This window comes from Typopeltis vanoorti, chromosome 7, assembly GCF_054136105.1.
Source record: "Typopeltis vanoorti isolate ZY-2024b chromosome 7, IOZ_Tvanoo_1.0, whole genome shotgun sequence".
Classification (NCBI taxonomy): Eukaryota; Metazoa; Arthropoda; class Arachnida; order Uropygi; family Thelyphonidae; genus Typopeltis; species Typopeltis vanoorti.
Genome location: NC_143555.1, coordinates 14,438,047 through 14,458,789, shown reverse-complemented (window position 1 = coordinate 14,458,789; position 20,743 = coordinate 14,438,047). Strand labels below are relative to the sequence as shown.

At 36.1% G+C, this 20,743-nt stretch overlaps 1 protein-coding gene across 5 annotated transcripts in view; it reads left to right on the top strand.

Moving 5' to 3' along the window:
* The window catches only part of LOC150104496 (exosome complex exonuclease RRP44-like), a 136,742-nt gene that overhangs the window by 16,951 nt on the left and 99,048 nt on the right, over nt 1–20,743 (top strand). For 4 of the 5 annotated variants that reach the window (XM_090395670.1, XM_090395667.1, XM_090395668.1 and 1 more), the window contains exons 5-7: nt 8,530–8,625; nt 11,242–11,376; nt 14,667–14,801. In XM_090395670.1, coding sequence (XP_090251796.1) covers nt 8,587–8,625; nt 11,242–11,376; nt 14,667–14,801 — 309 coding nt within the window. In that variant the 5' untranslated portion in view covers nt 8,530–8,586. The remainder of the gene's footprint in view (nt 1–8,529; nt 8,626–11,241; nt 11,377–14,666; nt 14,802–20,743) is intronic. The other variant, XM_090395672.1, reaches the window with a different exon arrangement.

Below are 20,743 nucleotides of genomic sequence, written 5' to 3'. Positions count from 1 at the left end.
TGGGATATATACTTGTAAATGTACAGGAATTCATTCAAACATTCCAAATCATCTAGAACCTTGCATCACGTGTGATACATGCTTTCATACCTCTAACACACTAACCTCTTCATCTCCATTTTTCTTTCATAAATCTCATCATTGAATTCCTGACATGTACCCTCAAGGGGTGTACAGAATATGATAGTACTACACAAAATATTTACATCATTACTAACTTCCTATCTACAATTTTCCTCCAAATCAGTCTATTACTTGTCAAGACTCCGATATTATCATTATCAGATCTTGGTCTTCCTCTGGGTCGTTTTCCTGTCAACCTGGCAGAGAACGCTTGTTTTGCTAATCTTTCCTCGCCCATTCTGTTTAAGTGACCATACCATCTGAGATTAGTTCTGCTAACGTACTCCTGGATGCCGACAATGTCAAGTTCTTTCCTAATACCGTTTTTAATATGATATTGCAATTGATGCCATTTGTTCACGCCTATAATCTTTCTCAGGACTCTCATATCTGCGGTCTCTAGTCTTTGGTCAAGTGTTTTACTTCTGACCCAGCTCTCCAATCCATAAGTTAAAACTGGTTTGAACACTGTCTTGTTTAAACCAGTTTTAACTTATTTAGTGTTCTGCTTAATTTCTCTCGTATTCCATATGAATTTATTCAATTGACTTCCTACCATACCAGCTTTATTTACCATCTTCACTAAAAATCGTGCCTGTGTTGTGAACGGGGAACCTGTTGAACAAGTAAAATATTTCAGCAGATTCCCCGTTCACAACGGAGTTGACATTTTCAACAATTCTACCTATTTTCATTGTCTTTGTCTTTTTAATGCTGACCTTCATACCATATCTATTACAACAGTTATTCAATTTAGTCAGGGAATCTTGCAAACTTATAGTGGATTTATTCTCCACTATAGAGTATAACATCCTCCACATAAAGCAAAGAGCTGACATTAACATCTCCAATTTTGATATCATGTTTAATACCACTTTCCTTCATAATGTGATCCATATAGATAATGAATAACAGAGGGTATAATGTACATCCTTGTCTCACACCATATTTAACATTAAACCATCTTCCTGTACTTCCTTCAATTCTAATTGCCGAATTACAACTCAAATACAGACTAAGTATTGCTTGATATAATGCCCCATTGACACCATATAACTAGCATATTGAATAGCTTCTCTCTTGGCACCTTGTCATATGCCTTTTCCAGATCGACAAAACTTAAATACAGATCTTTGTTATATTCCCGTGCTTTCTCTACTATTTGTCGTAAAGTGAAGATCTGATCCTGACAGCCTCTATTTGGTGTGAATCCAGCTTGTTCTTCACCAAGCTTTTCTTCCACAATACTTCTCAACCGTTTCTTATGTATACTTGCATAGATCTTGCCAGGAACACTCAGTAGGGAAATATCTCTGTAATTCTCACATTCAGTTTTATTTCCCTTTTTATATATGGTCACTATGAGAGCTCTACTCCAATCATCGGGAATTTGTCTCTCTGTCCAGGCTTTCTGAACTATGCAGTGCAGCCACTATAAGACTCTTATACCACCATACTTCAGCATTTCTGGTCGAATATCATCTACTCCTGCTGCCTTTCCACGTTTCAAGCCTTTGATGGCTTTTTCTACTTCAAGTATGAATATGTATTCCTGACTGTATGCCTGTTGAATGTTTTTTACAACTGTGCTATTGTTTCATTTATCAATTTTTTTGAAGTAATTACTCCATACTTCAAGGATATCTTTTTCTCCTGTTTTCGTGTCACCTTATCATCTCGAACTCCTTTTACAACACTCTTTCCTCCATTTCTAGGCTTCTTCAACAACCTCCATAATATCTTGCCACCTCCTTGATATTTATTTTCTATGTTCTTGCCAAAGTCCTCCCGTGACTTGTTTAGCAAGTTTTACATAATGTTTTGCTTTCTTGCATTTTTTTCTGTATTCTTTAAGAGCAATAGCCAACTTATTTGTCAGGAACTTTTGATATGATTTCTTCTTTTCCTTTACTGCCTGTTTTAACTTCCTGTGTCCACCATGGAGTTCTGATTTTTCTATCCTTGTAGACAACCTCGCCACATGTCTCTCTGGCTGAATCAATCGGGGTGTTCTTCAAGGCTTGCCACTGAATCTTCATAAACCTTATGAATGAAAAAAGTGAATTGACAACTATCATTCCTTTGCTTTCAGTTTGCACCTGTTAATACATGAGCAGCAACTGCCCATCATCCCTTTACTGTGCAACTGCAAACACACCGAATCTGCTTCTCCTCTTTTATTCCGTCCACCTCTGGAACAGCCTCTCTCATGAAGTATTTTGAAACAATTATAACTTGCAGCTTTTCAAAAAAAAAAAAAAAAAAATCAATAAACTACTCAGTCCACATGCACCCCACACATGGCATTGATGTGCTTATGGGTTTCCTGACCTCTCGTGCGTATATGATAAATATAAAAATTTACAACCTCCAAAGGCAAGCCATTATAGTCACACGCTGCCTCTACCTACAAACTTATGATCCTTTCATAAGTTTGTAGGTAGGTCTATCATATCACCACTCTTCCTCCTGTCTGCCAACATCTACAGTCCACAAATTCTTAATCTCTCTTTATATCATAACAGGACTGGAATGTGGATTATGAAAAGAGATATCTGTTCCACAATCCTGATATCATCTCTAACACTTTTGCTCCTCCTCCCCCTTATCTAAGCAAACCTTATCTTAAAAAAGCAATCCTTTGCTTTGAATAAAGATTGTCAGCCTTGCTAAAGAGGCAAAATGGCTTCCTTATCCTTAGGTGTCAATATTTGTTTCAGCATTGCAGTTATCCTCTGAGTTTTATTCAGTCTTTGTTATATGTCCCTGAATTTCAACTTTCTGTCTACTGATATTACAAGTCCCTAACCTACTCAGCTTCTTCTAGCATAATCCTGCCAACATAATATACCACTGGATATTTCATTACACGGTGCATCACTTTACATTTACTAACATTGAACTGATTTTTCACACCCCACAATTCCAGCCCATTCAAATCATTCTGCAAGTGTTGCATGCCTTATTGCCCTGCCTGTCTTTGAATGCAAACAGCAGTATTACCTGTTAAATCCTCCCAATATCATTAATGTAAAGATTAAATAACAGTGGACCAAAGACTGATTCGTGGGGTTCGCCACCCATCTTAAATCTTGTAGACTCATCCTCCATACATCACTTTTTAATGTCTGTCACTCAGCCATTCTCTTATCTTAACTGGTAATTTCTAATCCAATCCCATATCCTTCAGTTTACACAACAGCCTTCCATGCTGAATCCATTCTCACCTTTGCCCAAAGTAAATGTACATTCACAATTTCAGTAGTATTATCTTCTAATTTTAGTTCAGTATAATCTGAATTTGTCATAAATTTTGTTTTAATTATATTAATCTGTAACCCCCCTCCCTCCTGCTTTCTCTTTCAAGGTCAATTCAGATTTTCTTCTGAGCTTCTTCGGTTTTGGCTAACAGAACAATGTCATCTATTGGTGACATTGTTCTATTTCTTCCATTGATGTTAATTCCAGTTTTCCCATGATATATTCCTAAAGACAACTTTTAATGCCAGAGGATGGGGGGGGGGAATCTTTCCTGATGTTCTAGCTTTATTCTGTTGAATTCCAATACCTAAGTGAGAAAGAATATGCTCTCATCAGGCACTGGTGGTGGATGAAGGAATTTCTAAAGGGGGGGGGGGTGCTTTGAATAAAGCATAAAAAGCTATGGACCAATGGGTATTGGTATTTTGCCCATTCTGAAACTGTTAATACCTCTGTCCTTATCACTTCTTGAGGTGACTTCGCTCCAAATCTAATAATATGATTGTGTCTTATAACAAATCTCATGCTGCATCGGCTATCATGCAGAATAATCTGAGTTGCATTAGGGCTTAGGCAGAGGAGTCTATTCAAGAAGTATATTATAGTCTAGTACAAATCAGTATTACTATGAATGAAGGATATAAAAGACATGGGATCAACCTCAGAGATGAACTTCACAGAGGCACAAGAAATGTTTGGTGACTTCAGATTGGTTTGCATGACATTATCAGTAAAGAGATGAAAAGGTACAGAATTGACATCCTGAGAATTAAAAGTACTTTTTTTTATTAGTCTTAAGGTTCATTAACAAATGTGTTAATCAGTGGTAAAATAATGATAAAAGGCAAGCCATTATAGTCGTGCACTGCTCTATGAGAGAAAAAGCCATATCGATATAAACCTAAAGACTGTTTTGGACTGCCTACCATGTACAAATGTTCTCTTCATTCTAGACTACTTCAGTGCAGAGTGGGAAAGAAATGACAATTGGGTCTGAGTGTAGCTGGTTTGGTAGGAGAATTAAACACCCATGGTGAAAGATTGTTGGAATTTGTCTATGATAACAGATTAGTTATTAATTAATACCTCCTTCTAGAAACACCTAGATTATACTTGTACAAAAAGAAGTCAAGAGATACCAGATTGATTACATCATGGTAGCAGTGGTGTAAGACCGGCATCATTGAAGTGCATGCTTGTCCAGGAGCAGACTGCAGCACTGCCCGTCATCCTAGTAACAGCCAACAAAACTTTCCATGTCCGTCCCATCCATATCGGATGGGACTGTTACGGTAAGACTAATTCCCAGAAGGTTCACAGCAAAAACTAAAACTTAGAGGACGTACTCTGAGGGGGAGTTAAAGTTGTAATATAGGATACAGCTAGGACACATCTAGGTCCAATTAGAAGACAAAGAGACTGATGGATATTAGAATCAACATGGGTATAATCAAGGTTGGGAGTTCAGAGATTACATAGAGAGGTCAGAAAACACGTTGTGCAAGATGAGGAAAATGCTAGGAAATACGAAGAGATAGAGCTCGAAACAATGAGGCACAATTACAGAAAGCTGTCTAAGTTAGTTTATGATCTTGAACACAAATTTAAGTGTTGAATGTTACCAAGGACAGGAATGGGGAACAACAGGAGATCAAAAAACAGATGGAAAGATACAGTGAGAAACTGCTAATGAGGAATATTTGTAGAGACTGCTCCCAGGAGAATCTTGAGCTAGAACCATTTCCAATTATGTATAAAGTTGAAAGGGCAGCTAAGGACCTTAATAACAATGAAGCACCAAATGTAAATGGAATCTAGACAGAGTTGATTAAGGCTGCAGGAGATGGATGAATGGATAAGTGATTCTAAAATTATGAGGATATGGGAGACATGAGTATGGCCTAGAGACTGTAACAAGTATTTATACCCCTGTATAATAAGGGAGATATGATTGTCATTAACATTTAATATTAATAATATTTAATTGTTTAATAATAATAAATAGCGTGGGAATATAACTAAGATCTATATTTAAGTTTTGTCGATCTGGAAAAGGCATATGACAAGGTGCCAAGAGAGAAGCTATTCAATACGGGGCATTATATCAAGCAATACTTTGTCTTTATTTGAGTTGTAAGTCAGCAGTTAGAATTGAAGGAAGTACAGGAAGATGGTTTAATGTTAAATCTGGTGTGAGACAAGGATGTACATTATCCCCTCTGTTATTCATTATCTATATGGATCACATTATGAAGGAAAGTGGTATTAAACCTGATATCAAAATTGGAGACGTTAATGTCAGCTTTTGCTTTATGCAGATGATGTTATACTTATAAATAAATCTGCTACAAGTCTGCAAGATTCTGACTAAATTGAATAGCTGTTGTAATAGGTATGGTATGAAGGTCGGCAATAAAAAGACAAAGACAATGAAAATAGGCAGAATCATTGAAAATGTCAACTGTGTTGTGAATGGAGAACCTGTGGAACAAGTAAAACATTTCAGCTACTTAGGCACGATTTTTACTGAAGATGGTAAATTAAATATAGAAATAGAGAACAGAATCAGCAAAGCTGGTATGGTGGGAAGTCAATCGAATAAATTCATATGGAATAAGAGAAATTAGTTGGAACACTAAATTAGCTGTATACAAGACAGTGTTCAAACCAGTTTTAACTTATGGATCTGAGAGCTGGGTCAGAAGTAAAACACTTGACCAAAGACTAGAGACCGCAGATATGAGAGTCCTGAGAAAGATTAGAGGCGTGAACAGATGGCATCAATGGCAATATCATATTTAAAATGAGGATATTAGGAAAGAACTTGACGTTGTCAGCATCCAGGAATGTGTTAGCAGAGCTAATCTCAGATGGTATGGTCACTTAAATAGAATGGGAGAGGAAAGATTAGCAAAACAAGTGTTCTCTGCCAGGTTGGCAGGAAAACGACCCAGGGGAAGACCAAGATATAGGTGGATTGATACGGTACAAAGTGCCTTAGACGATAGAAATATAAGATCTGATAATGTTGGAGTCTTGACAAGTAACAGACTGATTTGGAGGAAAATTGTAGGAAGTTAGTAATGATGTAATTTTTTCATGCAGTACTTTCATATCCTGTACACCCCTGGAGGGTACATGGCAGGAATTTGATGATAATAATAATTTAATATTTAATTGTCATTAACAGTAATCTGTGGTCTGAGCCACAGTCTGCTTCTGGCATTACTTCTTAATAGCATTTCTTCTCCTGTTAATCAGAATGAAGTCTACTTAGTTTTTTGTGATTCAATTTGGAACAGTCCAAGTGTTTTGTGCTTTTTTTGTTCATAGAATGTGTTTTGGATTATTAGATTACTTTGGTTGCAAAAGTTGAGAAGCCATTCTCCTCTGTTGTTGATTTGTCCTAGTCCATATGATCCTATATATTTGCTTATCCTTGTCCTTCCATTCTTTGCATTTCAGTCGCCTATCCAGGCCTGGATCAAGGCAGGGGTGGAATGGGTGAAAGCTGCGCTTGGAAAAGTAAAGGGTGGAAACTGGAGGCAGAAAAAATAAAAAATAAATAAAATTATATTTCAAAAATATTAAATTTATGTATATATTTTTCTATAGAATTTTATTCTAATTATAAGCTCCAAATTATTTTTATTTGATAATTCCTGGGGCAGACACATTTAGATCCAATTTCATTGAGAAAATTTGATTCTCTTTATAAATACAATTTTTATTTAAGAAACAATTAATTTGTAATTTTTATTTAGTAATTTAATATTTTAATATAAAAATGTGATATATTAATAAATAATATAAATATGAAACCAAAGGGCAGAAAAAAATCTTGCACACACTCAAAAATTTGTTTGGGCTGGTGCTGCACCTATCACAATTATAACCTTGTCTCTCTTTCCTTCGTATTCTTCTGTTTTACTTATTTGTCGCTTCTTTGTCTGGGTGTGTGCTAGTTGGTGTATATACTTGATGATGAGGTCTTTAAGGTGTGATTTTACAAGTATAGAAATTACATGCTCTGATTTCCTATATATTGAGATTATGGATTATTGTCTTTTTTTTTTTTTTTTATCAAAATAAAGGCTATACCTTTCTTGTTTTGTTCTCTTCCTGATGTAGTGATGTACTGTTTTTCCATTTTGGAAACATGTATCAAATTGGTCTGTGCCTCTCAAAAGTTTCTCCTATTCCTAAGATATCAATTCCTTCTCTCCATTTCTTTACATGCATTCAACAGTTTCCCAGCTTGTTTTATTCCTCTGCCATTACAGATGGCAATCCTCATGAGGTTTTCTTTTCCTGCAGTAGCATATTTCACTTGTCCATCCTTGACATGCTGCTGGATTGTGCTGATGGCAAGTCAGATCACATGGCATATTACTTTTGCTTGTGTCTATCCATAATACAAAACTGGGACTAATGTTATACAGAGGGCCCCAAGAACCAAGTGAAATAGAAGTTTCCTATTTCATCAGCCATCTATTTTGGATCAATTGCTGTTTGAGCTGCCTGTTCTGGATCAGATGCTCCTGAGTGCCTGCTGGTCCATGGGAGATATTTCATTTCCCTCCTACCGCTCATATCTGGGAGGCATTCCCTGATCTACTGCAGGTTAGTGAGAGTTAGGATATAAAAATAGGTCGATAAGAGTATCATTTATTCTTGTCAGCATGACCTACCTTTTAACAAGCATATTGGCAAGAGCAAATGATAAATTGTGCAGCATATTCACTGAACTAAATCCATCATAAAATTTGATCCCTCAGTTTGCAGTACTGACATTCATTGTCTTATGAATGCCTTTTTTCAGTGATAAATGAATCAAGAAACTATAGAACAGCACTATATCTAATGTTTAAAAAAATGGAGCACTGCAACCAAAATCACTACATAATAAAATTTATTCCTCTTGTTTCAAGCACTGTTTTCTTGGCATGGATCGTAGTTGACTAATTCAATGATAATTTGGTATCTTTTCATGATCATTGGTTTAATAACAGTTGATAGTATTGATAATTGTAAAATACTTCATATATATTTAAAAAGTATTATATCTATCTATGTCTATCTCTGTGTATATTATAGCTGTCTATATATGTATATTATATCTATCTGTATATTTTCATGAAGCAGAACTCGTATGAAAATGAGATATTTTGTGCTGCAAGAGTTGTAAATGTCGTAAAACGTATGTGGACAAATGAAGCAGGAAGAGCAGTGAAATGTTCTGTAAGCAAATTACATTAATATTTTCTATGTTTATACTAAGCATTTGGTAATATTTGATTCTTTAGGCCAGGTATAAATTGCTAATATAAATTGGAGAAGAAACAATCTTTAATTATACTGTGTTCTTCGGGATGATACCTGGAATACAATACACGATTGATATTGGTTTGTAAGTCGGCAACCTTTAAGTATTGTACAGACTGCCTGTATGCATGAGTTGGTATTAGTTGATTTTGTTGTTTCTTATTTGTTAGTTTCTCAGCACCTTCAAATGTCATTTGTGCATTGTGTCCCAGTATATCATACATGGACAATTTTTCTGTCCTCTTGCATATGGTACTCTGTGATTACAATAGATTTTTTTTTCTATTTCAAGTTTTTTTCTGCTTCCATAAATGATACTTTAGCCAATAAATGCTACAAGTCCAGTTAATACCATCCAGCATTTCATTGGTGTCATAATCACATGACAAGTGAAAGCCTATGCCAACTATTGTATGCGATACTCATGGTGCTGTCCTTAAACTCCTTCACTGGTGTTCCCCACCTAATCATTCTTCCTTTCAAATTGAAAAAATTCTTTTGCATCTATCTTTTAAAACAGTTTCAGTAACTTGCAATTCTTTTCTATAGTATTTTTTTTATTTTCAGCTTGTCAGCAAAATTTTGAAGCCAATAAACCAAGAGACTGTCTTTGGAAATACTAGAGGTGATGGTTGGCAGTTGGTGTAGTTGCAGTCAGTTGGTTGAGTGGAGGAGACAGTTGTAGAGCAGGTGCCCTCCCTCGATTTATATGCTGCTGTATATAAATGACCTGCACGCACAGACTTCAAAACTTAACCATAGTTTTGCAGATTACAATACACTGCTTTCCCTCCTTTTTATTTGATACACCTTGTAGTGGGCAACTGTTAGAACCCCTAGATTCACCACAACCTATGTCCTGAACGATACTATAGCTATATTTCAAGATGATAAGAACAACCTTTTAGACTTCAGTGGCACCACTGAACTAAATCAGGTCTGTCCCTTATGCAAGAGACAGACAGAAGGAATATGCAAGAAAGATTGCATATTTCTTCTCCCAACCTTCAGTAATAACCATCATCCAAAACATGATCAAATTTTATTCCTTGGACTGACCTATGCCTCCATCCTTTACTGGCATAAATGTAGCTCAACTGAGCTTTTGCAGCAGTAAAAAACTTTGTGTACTCTTCTGATGAAGACATTGCTTTAATCTGTTAGTTCTAATTCTGTAGAAATATCAAATTTGACAGACTCAAATTCAACTGATATAGTTTGCCCACCATTTCTAGATCCCTTCTTGGCTTTGTGCCAAGAATAGTCGATTCATGCTGAAGGGGAGAAATAAATGATGTACGAATTGGTCGCCAACATGCGAAATCACAGCTTTCTTGTCTGTTGCTGTACTAGTACTGGCTTGATTCTTGTTGTCGCTTTTTTGCATTATTTTTTTTATTATTAATTTGTATGATGGATCCAGTACAGTCAACAAGTTCTGTTGTTAAACGTTTCAGTAGCTCTTGCAAAAGAATATTGAATAATGTGCTGACATTCTGCAAAAAAGAATCGTCAGAAGGCCATCTTCTTGTTCCCCTTTCTCAAGTCATAAAACATGCAATTGCGAGCGTATCGGGGTCGACTGTTAAAAGAATTCGTAGGGAATCAAAAGTTGAAGGTAAGCCAAAATTTAAATCTCCTAAAAAAGCGCCAGAGAAAGAAAACCATCGAAACTGTAGCTTTGAATGATTTTGATGTAGACATGGTCGAGAAAAGAGTGCCAACTGTTCCGAAATTGATTCCTGTGCTTAAAGAAAAATTAATTTTCCTTGGAAAAGAAAAACTTTAAGGAAAATACTTCATGAAATCGGATTCTGATTTGAAAAGTCCCAGAATAAAAGGAAACTTATCATGGAGCGAAGTGACATTTGTTTTATGTAGAACGCAGTATTTGCACGTATTAACACTCTACGTACATTTTTCCAACTGTTATACAAGCAAAATAGTTACACTTCAAAAACAGCAATGTTCGTAAAAGAAAAACTAAATTTTCCAACCTGCAATAATAAACAAACTCAGTTTGTTTATTATTACATCCCAGAAGACAGACTGATTACCCTATTATCGGAATGGATTCTCCTTTTTCGGACATGCGCAGAAGTGTCGAGGGACCTCAAATCGGTGGGCGAACTATAGTAACCATCATTATTAGGAGAGGAACTGGAAAGGAAATAGAGCTTTGAAGAGGAACTGGAAAAGTACTATGGATTTGCTGGCGCATGCCTCTGCTGTACATGCATGTACGGCAGAGGCATGTACAAAAAAGAATTTTTTTGTACATGCCTCTGCTGCTTAAAAAGTTATGCTATGTTCTTATGCAAATAGCATGCTCTGAAATAATGTATTGAATGAAAGAGATAAAGGTTCAGATATACAGAAATGGTACTGATTCAGAATTGCTTTTAAACTAGTGAATATTCTATATCTAGTTGTCTCCTCCCTAATAAATACATCATTAAAATATATAATATTAAGCATAATTCTATATAGAGTTTAAATGCTGTGTGACTGTGTCTAATTTATATTTTCTAGACTGGTAATGGTGTCTTTTTACCAATAAAGAGAAATTTCCCGCCAATTGTAATTGATTCTACAGAAGAGTTTGAAAACGATGAAATCTTAATGGTAATGCCAGTAGTCTGGAAGCCAGAAAAACTTTTGCCAGAAGTAATTATTTAAATATTTCATTTTTTACAGTATATAACTTAGATCATCAGCTCAAATTTTATAAGAAGTTTATATAAATTTAATTGTATTGTACACTGGTCTAAAAGCTAAGGACAAACTACAGTTTTACTTATATATGAAAACATTTTCAAAACTACAGCCAAATATTAACAAATTTATTAACAAAAGACAAGTTATATTACAAAAAAAAAGGGGGGGGGAAAGCTAATGAAACATATTCCTACAATGGAATTGCTATGGATGATATTAATGCTTTCTTGCAGAAGTATAAATCACTGCTTCTGCCTGCATGAAACATACCCGAAGCCAAGTGGTGATTCAGCTTTACAAAATGTTTCAAGGTTCATATGACCAGGACAAGAGATAGACCTGTCATCATGTGTTAACCATACCTCTATTTCAGCAAATCGCCACTTACTAGTGATCTAGAAGCATGTTGCACTGTGACTCTTAGTCAGAACCCTAATAGCAGTATGCTGGATTTACTTTCCTTCTATTGCATGTTTTTCTCAGAATGGCCTTCATTATGTCATTGCAGTTACCATTCTTACTCTGAATTAAGGGATGTTGGGTAGTGCTTGCATAAACATCAGAGGAAGAGTTGATGAACATATTCTCGACACCAATAATCCCTCCCTCTTTCATATCCCAAACCGAACATTCCCTGCCATCAACCTGACTGTCAGTTCATCCTCTCCTTTTCCACTGTTTTAATGTGTTTGAGAGGAATAACTTTTGCCTGGTATCCACTTTATTGAATGGGCAACTATCTATACATTATACCACAGATATCATGGTACAAAATTGATCAGGCTGACTCAAAGTTTCTTTATCAGAATTTTCACAAATAATTTTATGCTCTTGTTGTGATGCAACAGGAGCATATGTTAGTGGAGGTTTCACATATGACATGCTTGGTAGACAATATGGTTATGGTTCCATCTTGTAGTTTGACTGCAACCACCTGTTTATTGCTGTTCATCAATTCCTGTTTGGCTTTTTTGAGACTATTTCAGTTGTTTGTTGTATTAATTTACAATTGAATTCTCTTAATTCTTCTGTGATAAGTTTTGCATAATTCAGTGTATTCAATTTTATTCTCATTTCTCTTTGTTTCTTCAGAAATTTTGTCTTGTTTCTTTTATATGGTACCAGCTATTTCAAGTGAGCATTATAAAGGTTTTGGGTAATAATATCATTACTTTCTCATGGATCAGCATTGTCATGTATAATAAGATGTTTAAATCTATTGGAATATATCTTTTTTAATTTTGAGTTTGTGTACATCTATGTTTTGACCGCGCGGTTAGCCTAGTGGCTTTGCGCTTCTCAACCATATGACTGGGGAAGGAGTGTCCCAAGTTCGATTCACATTGTAGACGTGAGGAATTTGAGGATCTTCCTCAGGCATAGCCAAGTTAGCCGGCCTTGGGCGCGGTCAGTAGGGTTTTTTCCGCCAGTTTATCTGGTGTTTTTCGTCCCGCAAACAGGCAAACCGGCCCCGTGAACATACACCTCTACAGTCAAAAATATATCCCCCCCAGCGGCAGACCAGGCGACGGGTCGGTTGGGAGTAGTACTAACAAATAGTCGCATCTAAGTAACACGCGGACCCTGCATAGGAAGCGGGAATAACGCGAAGAAGAAGAAGTACATCTATGTTTTACTTTGATCTTCGAAACATTCTTCTTTCCTTTTGGCAGTTTATTTAGATTTTACTGCATACCATATGATGGTAACTTCCAATGTTGAAGCTGTTTATAACAGAGCAATCTTGAAAGATGTTTTTCTTATTGCTGAGGATAAAGTCGCAAATTTAACCGAGTTAAATTTGCGATTTTATTTGGACTTTTTCATATCCACTTTATGTGTTGTTTTTTTTCTTGAAAAAAGAATTCATGACAGTCTCTCACACCATATCCAAAATTTCCCATTGAGCTTTCATCTGAATGTTGTATACCAATTCTAGCATTAAAGTCTCCCATTACAATTTTGAAATGTTTTCCTTTATTGTAAAGTTGAATAAATCTTGATAGAAGGCTTCAATTTCTTCATCAATATGACTTATTGTTGTTGCATAGATTTGGATGATCTTAAGAGTGTATCTTTTTGAGATTTGAACAACAATACTTGCTATTCGATTGAACTCTTTTCACTTGGCTATGCTACCAATTATATATTTGGTTTAATCCTTTAAACAAAGTTGGCACCTGAAGTATATTCAGGGCTGAGGCAACTCATGGGAAGGTGGGGTAAGTGCAAAGCACACTCCTTGGGGACATGTACAATGCTGTGTATTAAGAGAATGGAGACTATCCAGACCGGTTTAGACCTTTATTGAGGATAAAGGTCTAAACCGGTTTAGCAATCACCACCTCTGGGAGACAGACCCAGAGGTGGTGATGCTAAAGTGGAAGTAATGGAGTAGTCATATTTACCTGTAGCAATTGCCAAAAGGTGTCAAACCTTATTAAAATTCTCTTGATTAAGGATAAGTTGATGGAAGTTTTTTCACTTGGCTATGCTACCAGTTATATGTTTGGTTTAATCCTTTATCCAAGTGTAAGTTTGCACCTGAATTATTTTCAGGACTAGGGCAACTCATCTCATGGTAAAGGTGGAATAAGTTCTGATCACTTATTCCACCTTTGAATTGCAAGATATGCTTTGCATTATGGGAGATACTTGCCTTAGTATCTCCCATAATGCAAAGCACATCTCGTTGCAGACATGTATAATGCTATGCATTAAGGGAAGGGCCACTACCTGAACTTCTGCATTACTTCCACTTCACTGCCTCTGTGTCTGGCTCCCACTGATGAGATCCCCCCCCCCCCAGGTCAAAACTGGTCTTAACTTGGTGAAGTTGATAGAAAAAGACAAGTTAAGAAAAGTAAAATAAACTAATTTAAATAAATGACATTTTACAATGTACATTGCTGTAATGATCATTCATTGTTTATTTCAGCAATTTATATTTTGGATATCTATTAAACATTTTAAGTTTTAGTAAAGAATATACCGAGATTTTTTTAAAATTTCAAATCCTTTTACTTAAAATAGTAATTAATGATTCTATTTAAAATACCCGTAACAAAATTCAGACGATTTGGCAAATTTTTGTATGTTCCAAATGTCAGAATTTCTCTGTTCATTGTACAGTTCTTGTAAACATACAGCAAAGCTAATGTGCTTATATATTATTGTGAAATGCACTTTATATAATTTTTTCCCATAAATTTAATTTGTGTATTTTGGTTATTAAATAGGGTACTGTTGTTAAGAGACTTGGAGCTGCATCAGCAAACTCTGTCGTGCTTGCTAACTTATTTCTGTTAAATTTGGAACAGCAATATGTAAATGAAATTGAAGAATATCTTTTGGAACAAGCCTCGCACATTGATGTAAGTACTAAATTATTTTAGACTCAGTTGCTCATATGGCAGAAATATCAAAAATGTTTTGTGTACCAAATGTTGTGTGTTTGAAATTTGTCATTTCAAACATGTCATTAATTTAATTTAAGGTATAGCTGCTGGGATGCTTAAGGGTCAAAGCTGTATAACTGAGAGGAGACCTCCACATAGCCTTTAAAGGAATGCGGAGAACCGACCGGGGCTTCTGACCTAATGTCCAGTCCTCACCTTTTTGTGGTGCACCCTCGTTTGTTCAGTATCTGCTTAGATACTGAACAAATGAGGATGGGCTGGCAATTTGGGATTTAGCCAACCAAATTATATTCTTATTGGCTTATGAAATGATGGTACAACATGACAAAATTTCATGCTGGCTGGGGCGGTGCCTGGTTAAACAAGGCCCCTGTTATTTTCGCCAGGGAACCAGGGCGAACAGCAAAAAGTCAGCTACTGGAACAAATCTGAAAACACACCCCAACTCAACATCACCAGAGTTAAAGATAAGTATTTCAATTTCTTTGCCTGAATGGCAAAGAAATGGAGCTAGCTGAGGAATTAGATAAGTACCAGATCGATATAATCGGGGGTGACTGAAACAAAAAAAAAAAAAAAAGACAAACTGGTGAGATCTTTCTGAGCAATAAATAAATATAAAATGCTATATTCAGGCAATGACAATCAAGGAAAAAGGAATAGCCATAGTATTCAACACTAAATACGAGGCTAATTTTGTTGAATGGCAGGCAGTCTCAAGTAGAGTGATGTGGGCAAATATCACGATGGGAGAACTGGACAATGAGACTTATTTGTGCCTATGGTCCCACAGAAGGTTCTACTAAGGTGGAAGGAATTTTTTGGTGCTTTAGAAAAAGCAACTGACATAATGAAAAAAGAAAAGTTGGTCCTTGTTGGGGATCTAAATAGCAGAGTAGGAAATGATTGTCAGTCATACAAAAATAGTTTAGGAAAGTTTGGAGAAAAGAACAAAGCTAATAATAATGGCAAATACCTGTTGGATTTCTGCTCAGGACATGGATTGGCTATTATTAACACCACGTTCCAACATAAAAATGTGCATAAATTCACATGGAGAGAAGAGGCAAGGAATAAGAAAAGTCTCATTGACTATGTTATTGTTGATAGTGATGTTTTCTCTCTGGTGCAGGACACCAGAGTGTACAGAGGATTTGAAATTGGAAGTTACCACTATTTACTCTTGAGTAGATAGATCAGAGGAAGCTGTCCTCTATGACACTGTCCAAATTCCTCTATGGCTGTTCATGCAATGAACAGCCATATTGGAATCTGTAATCCAATAACATTGTGTGTGTGGGGGGGGATTCATAAGATGGTGACTTGGAGGCCTTGATGCTAGATGCAGTCAAATGCTTTTGAAATATCGAGAGCAACAACATGAATTTCTGCAATCCTGTCTCCGAAGGTGGGTGAGATTAGCAAGGAGGTTATCTAGAGAAGAAGTATGGCAGAAACTATACTAGTGATCACAAATTAATTGATTCCAGGTTTATAAAGAAGCTGGTTAAGTTTTTTCATCAATTTTGAAGATACTGAGGGTAGAGAAGTGGGATGACTGCTGAATTTTGTCTCCCTTTATTAGGTTTGGATAAAGTCTCTTCCATGCTGTTGGCTAGATACCAGTTGAATATGTTAGCCTATATAAGAAATACAGGATGGGTGTTAATTCTGAGGCACAAGTTTTGAGCACAACTGGAGGAATAACATCTAGACTTAGAGCCTTATTAGTATCAAGATTACTCAAGGTTTTCCTGATGTCTTTTTGGCAAATATACCAAGGAGGCATGTGGTGGGCACTTTGTGGTAGTGCTGGAGGTGATTTGCATTGATCATCCAAGTAAGAGATAGAGCAAAAAAGTGATGAAAACACTCTGCCTTTTCCTCATTTGTGGTTACTGTGGTACCATTAAGATGCAAGAGAAATGGGAACAATGAAGACCAGAAGTTATGGCCAACATCCTTAGCAAGGTACTAGAAGGTAAAGCTGTTAGTTGAGTAAGTGGCAAGATTATTGTATTTCATTGTTGGAAGTTTGATTGGAATCATTAATAACTTTTTTACACTTGTTTCGTGCTGCTGTGTAAACTGAGTGAGAAGCTGAAATTTTCAGTTTAAGCCACTGAATATAATGTTGCGTTTTTATCATGGATTGTAAAGGAGCATTTTTATTGAGAACCAAGACTTGGATATTGGTCATGGATTTGTAGCAAAGTGGAGAAAAGGCTTTCATTCTAGCATGAATTATTTCAGTTATTAGTTTAGTAAAAACATTTAGATCAGGAGAGTGAAAACAGTAATCTGATCAGGGAAAACAGGCATAAATATTTATGCAGTCGTTTCAGTTGGAACAACTGTAGTGCCATAGGGCAGTGAACCTTTTTATGCACAAGCACCAAATATTTTGAGTTGCTGACGTGCCAGGCAGTTTTTAATAGGGGAAAAATTTTTAGTTCTAAAATATTTAATATATAAATAGTTATAAAAAAATTAATTTTATAAATATTTTATAATTTATTTATATATAAATTTATATTATTCAGTGTAAAATTGATTTTAATGATATTTTGGGGTAAAAAAATGGTAGTGAGAAAAATATTTATGCATTGTAACTCACCATACAAGTCAGCTGAACAGAAGGATGTCAACGCGGCGACAAAACGCTTACCGTATTTACGTGAATATAACTTGCCCTTGTGTGTAACTTGAATCCCTGATTTTACTTTAGGAAAAAAGATATTAAAAAGTTGGGCATGTACATTGCACATGAAAAATGTTTAAACATGTGTTGAGACAATAGTAATTCACTCCCCGTGGTAACAACATTCCCTCCCCAACACCCATTATACTCCAGATGCTAGAAAAAGAAAGTAGTTTTATTGTATTCCTAAATAGGTTACATAGGCTTTTGCAGTCTGTGTAATATTTCTCACTAACTAGTGCAATTAGAAAGGGTACTAACTAATGACCCATATGTCCCCTCTCAGATAAACTATTCTGTATAGACTTGAGCAAAATCACATGTTGCACTTGAAACACAGTATCTAACTAAACTATTGTCCAGTTTTTTTAAATTATATGAAATAAGTGTTTGTTTTATTGCATTTGAATTTCTCAGTCATTATGGCAGATCACAAAGGCTAACTTCAAATATAATTCAACCAAGAATTGTAACATGCCATAGGGTCTTATTTGTACCTTATATTTTATCAGTCCATCTAAAATATCTCTCCTAGATTACGTAAAAGATATATAGAACACATAAAAGTAACAAACTCGCATAGGCTCTGCATTTGTGTCGTGCACTCATTCAAGGTTCTGCTCTAGAGTACTTAAATCTTTTTTCCATCCCAGGCCTCGGATTTTTTTCCTACAATGTCTGACTTCACCTGGTGTCTCATCAGGGATATTGGTAGGATTTGGGACACTGATTTCCAGCACTCATGGGCTCGGACAAGGGGGGGGGGTGTCCAACATGCGAAGCCTATGCAATCCTGTACAGATGGTGGTGCATTCTTCTCTGGGCACTGAGATCTGCTCCTCGGCTGATAGCTCTGGCGACCTTTACTGCAGCATTGTCCTAGAGCTAGACAGCCTCAGGTGGACTGTGTCCTTCTCTTCCTGACTTCTGGCATGCCCTTGCCACATGGTCATCTATTTGTGACTGCTGATGCCAACGTTTCTGTCTAGTCCCTTTTATCTCCTTCTCTGGGACCTTGTATGAAGGGTTGAGACCTCCGAAGAATTCTGCACGACTCCTTGATCTGCCCTTAACACTGACCAGGTCTTTCTTCTCCTAGTGCACTTTTAAACTCTGATTTGTTTAGAAGTGCACTAGGAGAAGAAGGAGAAGGTTCCGCAGTCTGATCGGCACGGATCAGACAAGGTTCCGCTATCTGATCCGTGTCGATCCTTTTAGCAATGACCTCGATGGTTGACATACACAGCTTGTTAACAAAGGTTGCCTATGAGTGACACAGCATTTACTGTTGTTACTAATTTTAGACATGTTGTTTACTACATTTGAGCAGGTTAATTTCCAAATGGATTATATACGTTGTTTATACAATAGTTATTTTTACAACGCAATCTTTTGAGATGTGACCTGTAAAAGTTGATCTAAAGCACTTCTAAAATTCCAAGCTACATCAAATTTTACAGCCCCCCCCCCATAATTTTTACTCATTTATTTTTCTTCAGCTGTGCAGATCTTTATTTTCTGTACTTTAGTTTCACTTGAAAGTATTATTCGCTATGAAATGTTAGGTTTCCCAGTTTAATGCTGACAGAATACGAGTGATGTCTTGTGTTTCATAACTTGTTTAGAGGGTTTGTGACGTGTATAATAATTTTCCTGTTCCTTGTTTCATTCATGTTATTTTGTTGGGTATGTCTGTTTTTCACTAAACAATATTATTCAGTTTGATCTATATATTTGTGTTTTCCAAATAATGGCAACTTCAATAAGTAGTTCTCATTGAGACTACCTATAGAAGTCTTTGAAGTTTTTTATTGTATGCTTATCACATCTGCAAATGGTTATAAACATAATAGTACTGTGGACATGATAAGGGTTAAATAATTTGAATTTCGAGAAGTACTATGAGAATCTGAATACATAAAGGTAAAAACACAGCACTTTTCAAGATAATGCACATTTGGAGGTGAAAATCAACTAACACAGCATTTCTCAACCTGCCCAAGAACCAGTAAAATGCCTCGAACAATTCTATGGACCACTGTAAATATAAAAAAAACTGTGGCAATTACCAACATTTGGGAAAAACTGTGCCATTTATAACATAATAAATCTAAAAGCATGTTTTGAATACATATGGAAACATGCTTTATTTATTAAGTTTAATATGTTATGCTTACCTAAGACCAGAATGCTTTCAATAAATACCCTAGAGCCGGGGTCGGCAACCTTTTGAGTCGGAAGAGTCAAAAATTACAATTTACAAAATTTCAAAGTTTTTAAAGAGCCACAAAATTTTAAAAAGTTTTTAAAGAGCCACAAGATCTTATTGTCTTCAAGGCATTTTTGCATGGCATTCGCTATATCTTCCCCTCTAGTTTGTCCCGAGAGCGGTAGCAATCCTAGAAGTTCTTCTTTTGGACCTTGGGAAGACATATACCTGACAAAAAGGGCAACTTGTGCCGTGTCTTTTATGTCGCAAGACTCATCTATAGCAAGTGATAAGGCAGAAGAAGGTTGAATATCTTCCACCTGCAAATATGTTACATTTGAAGACACTTTAGCTATTCTATCTTGTACTGTTTTAGCGGGTACGAGAAGCTGGGCATAATGAAATATAATTTATCAAAAAACATTTTACAACGAAATTTCCCAATTAAAAATACCTACCTAAATAAAATAAATAATTCTCTAATAATTTAATTATTAAAATAAATAATTTAGACACGAAACACTGTTTGTCTCACTCTCTCACGTACTGATTGACTATAAGTACATAGTTTCGTCGCATCTGTGGTCGCCTCCCGTGTGCGGTGATCGCCGACTGGCACGAACGGACTTGTCAGAACGTGTTTATCACGGCGCAGTCTGCACATTTTAGTTTTTTTTTTAATTTTGGCAAATATTAGATACTTAGTTTACGAGTAAAGGTGTTATGTCCAGCTATGCCGAAATCAATGAAAATTGCCAAACATATAAGCTTCTGACGGACTGACGACAGTGACGATGCGTGTCACGGGGGAGGGGTGCGGTGAAAAGCGAGTACAATTGGCTGAGAGATAGAATCGGTGCCTAATCCTCGTCAATCGATTCAGAACCATTTTTAATTTTTTTTTTTTTGATAAAATAAATAATATTTGCGTATGGAACTAAAGAGCCGCAGCTTCACATCCAAAGAGCCGCATGTGGCTCGCGAGCC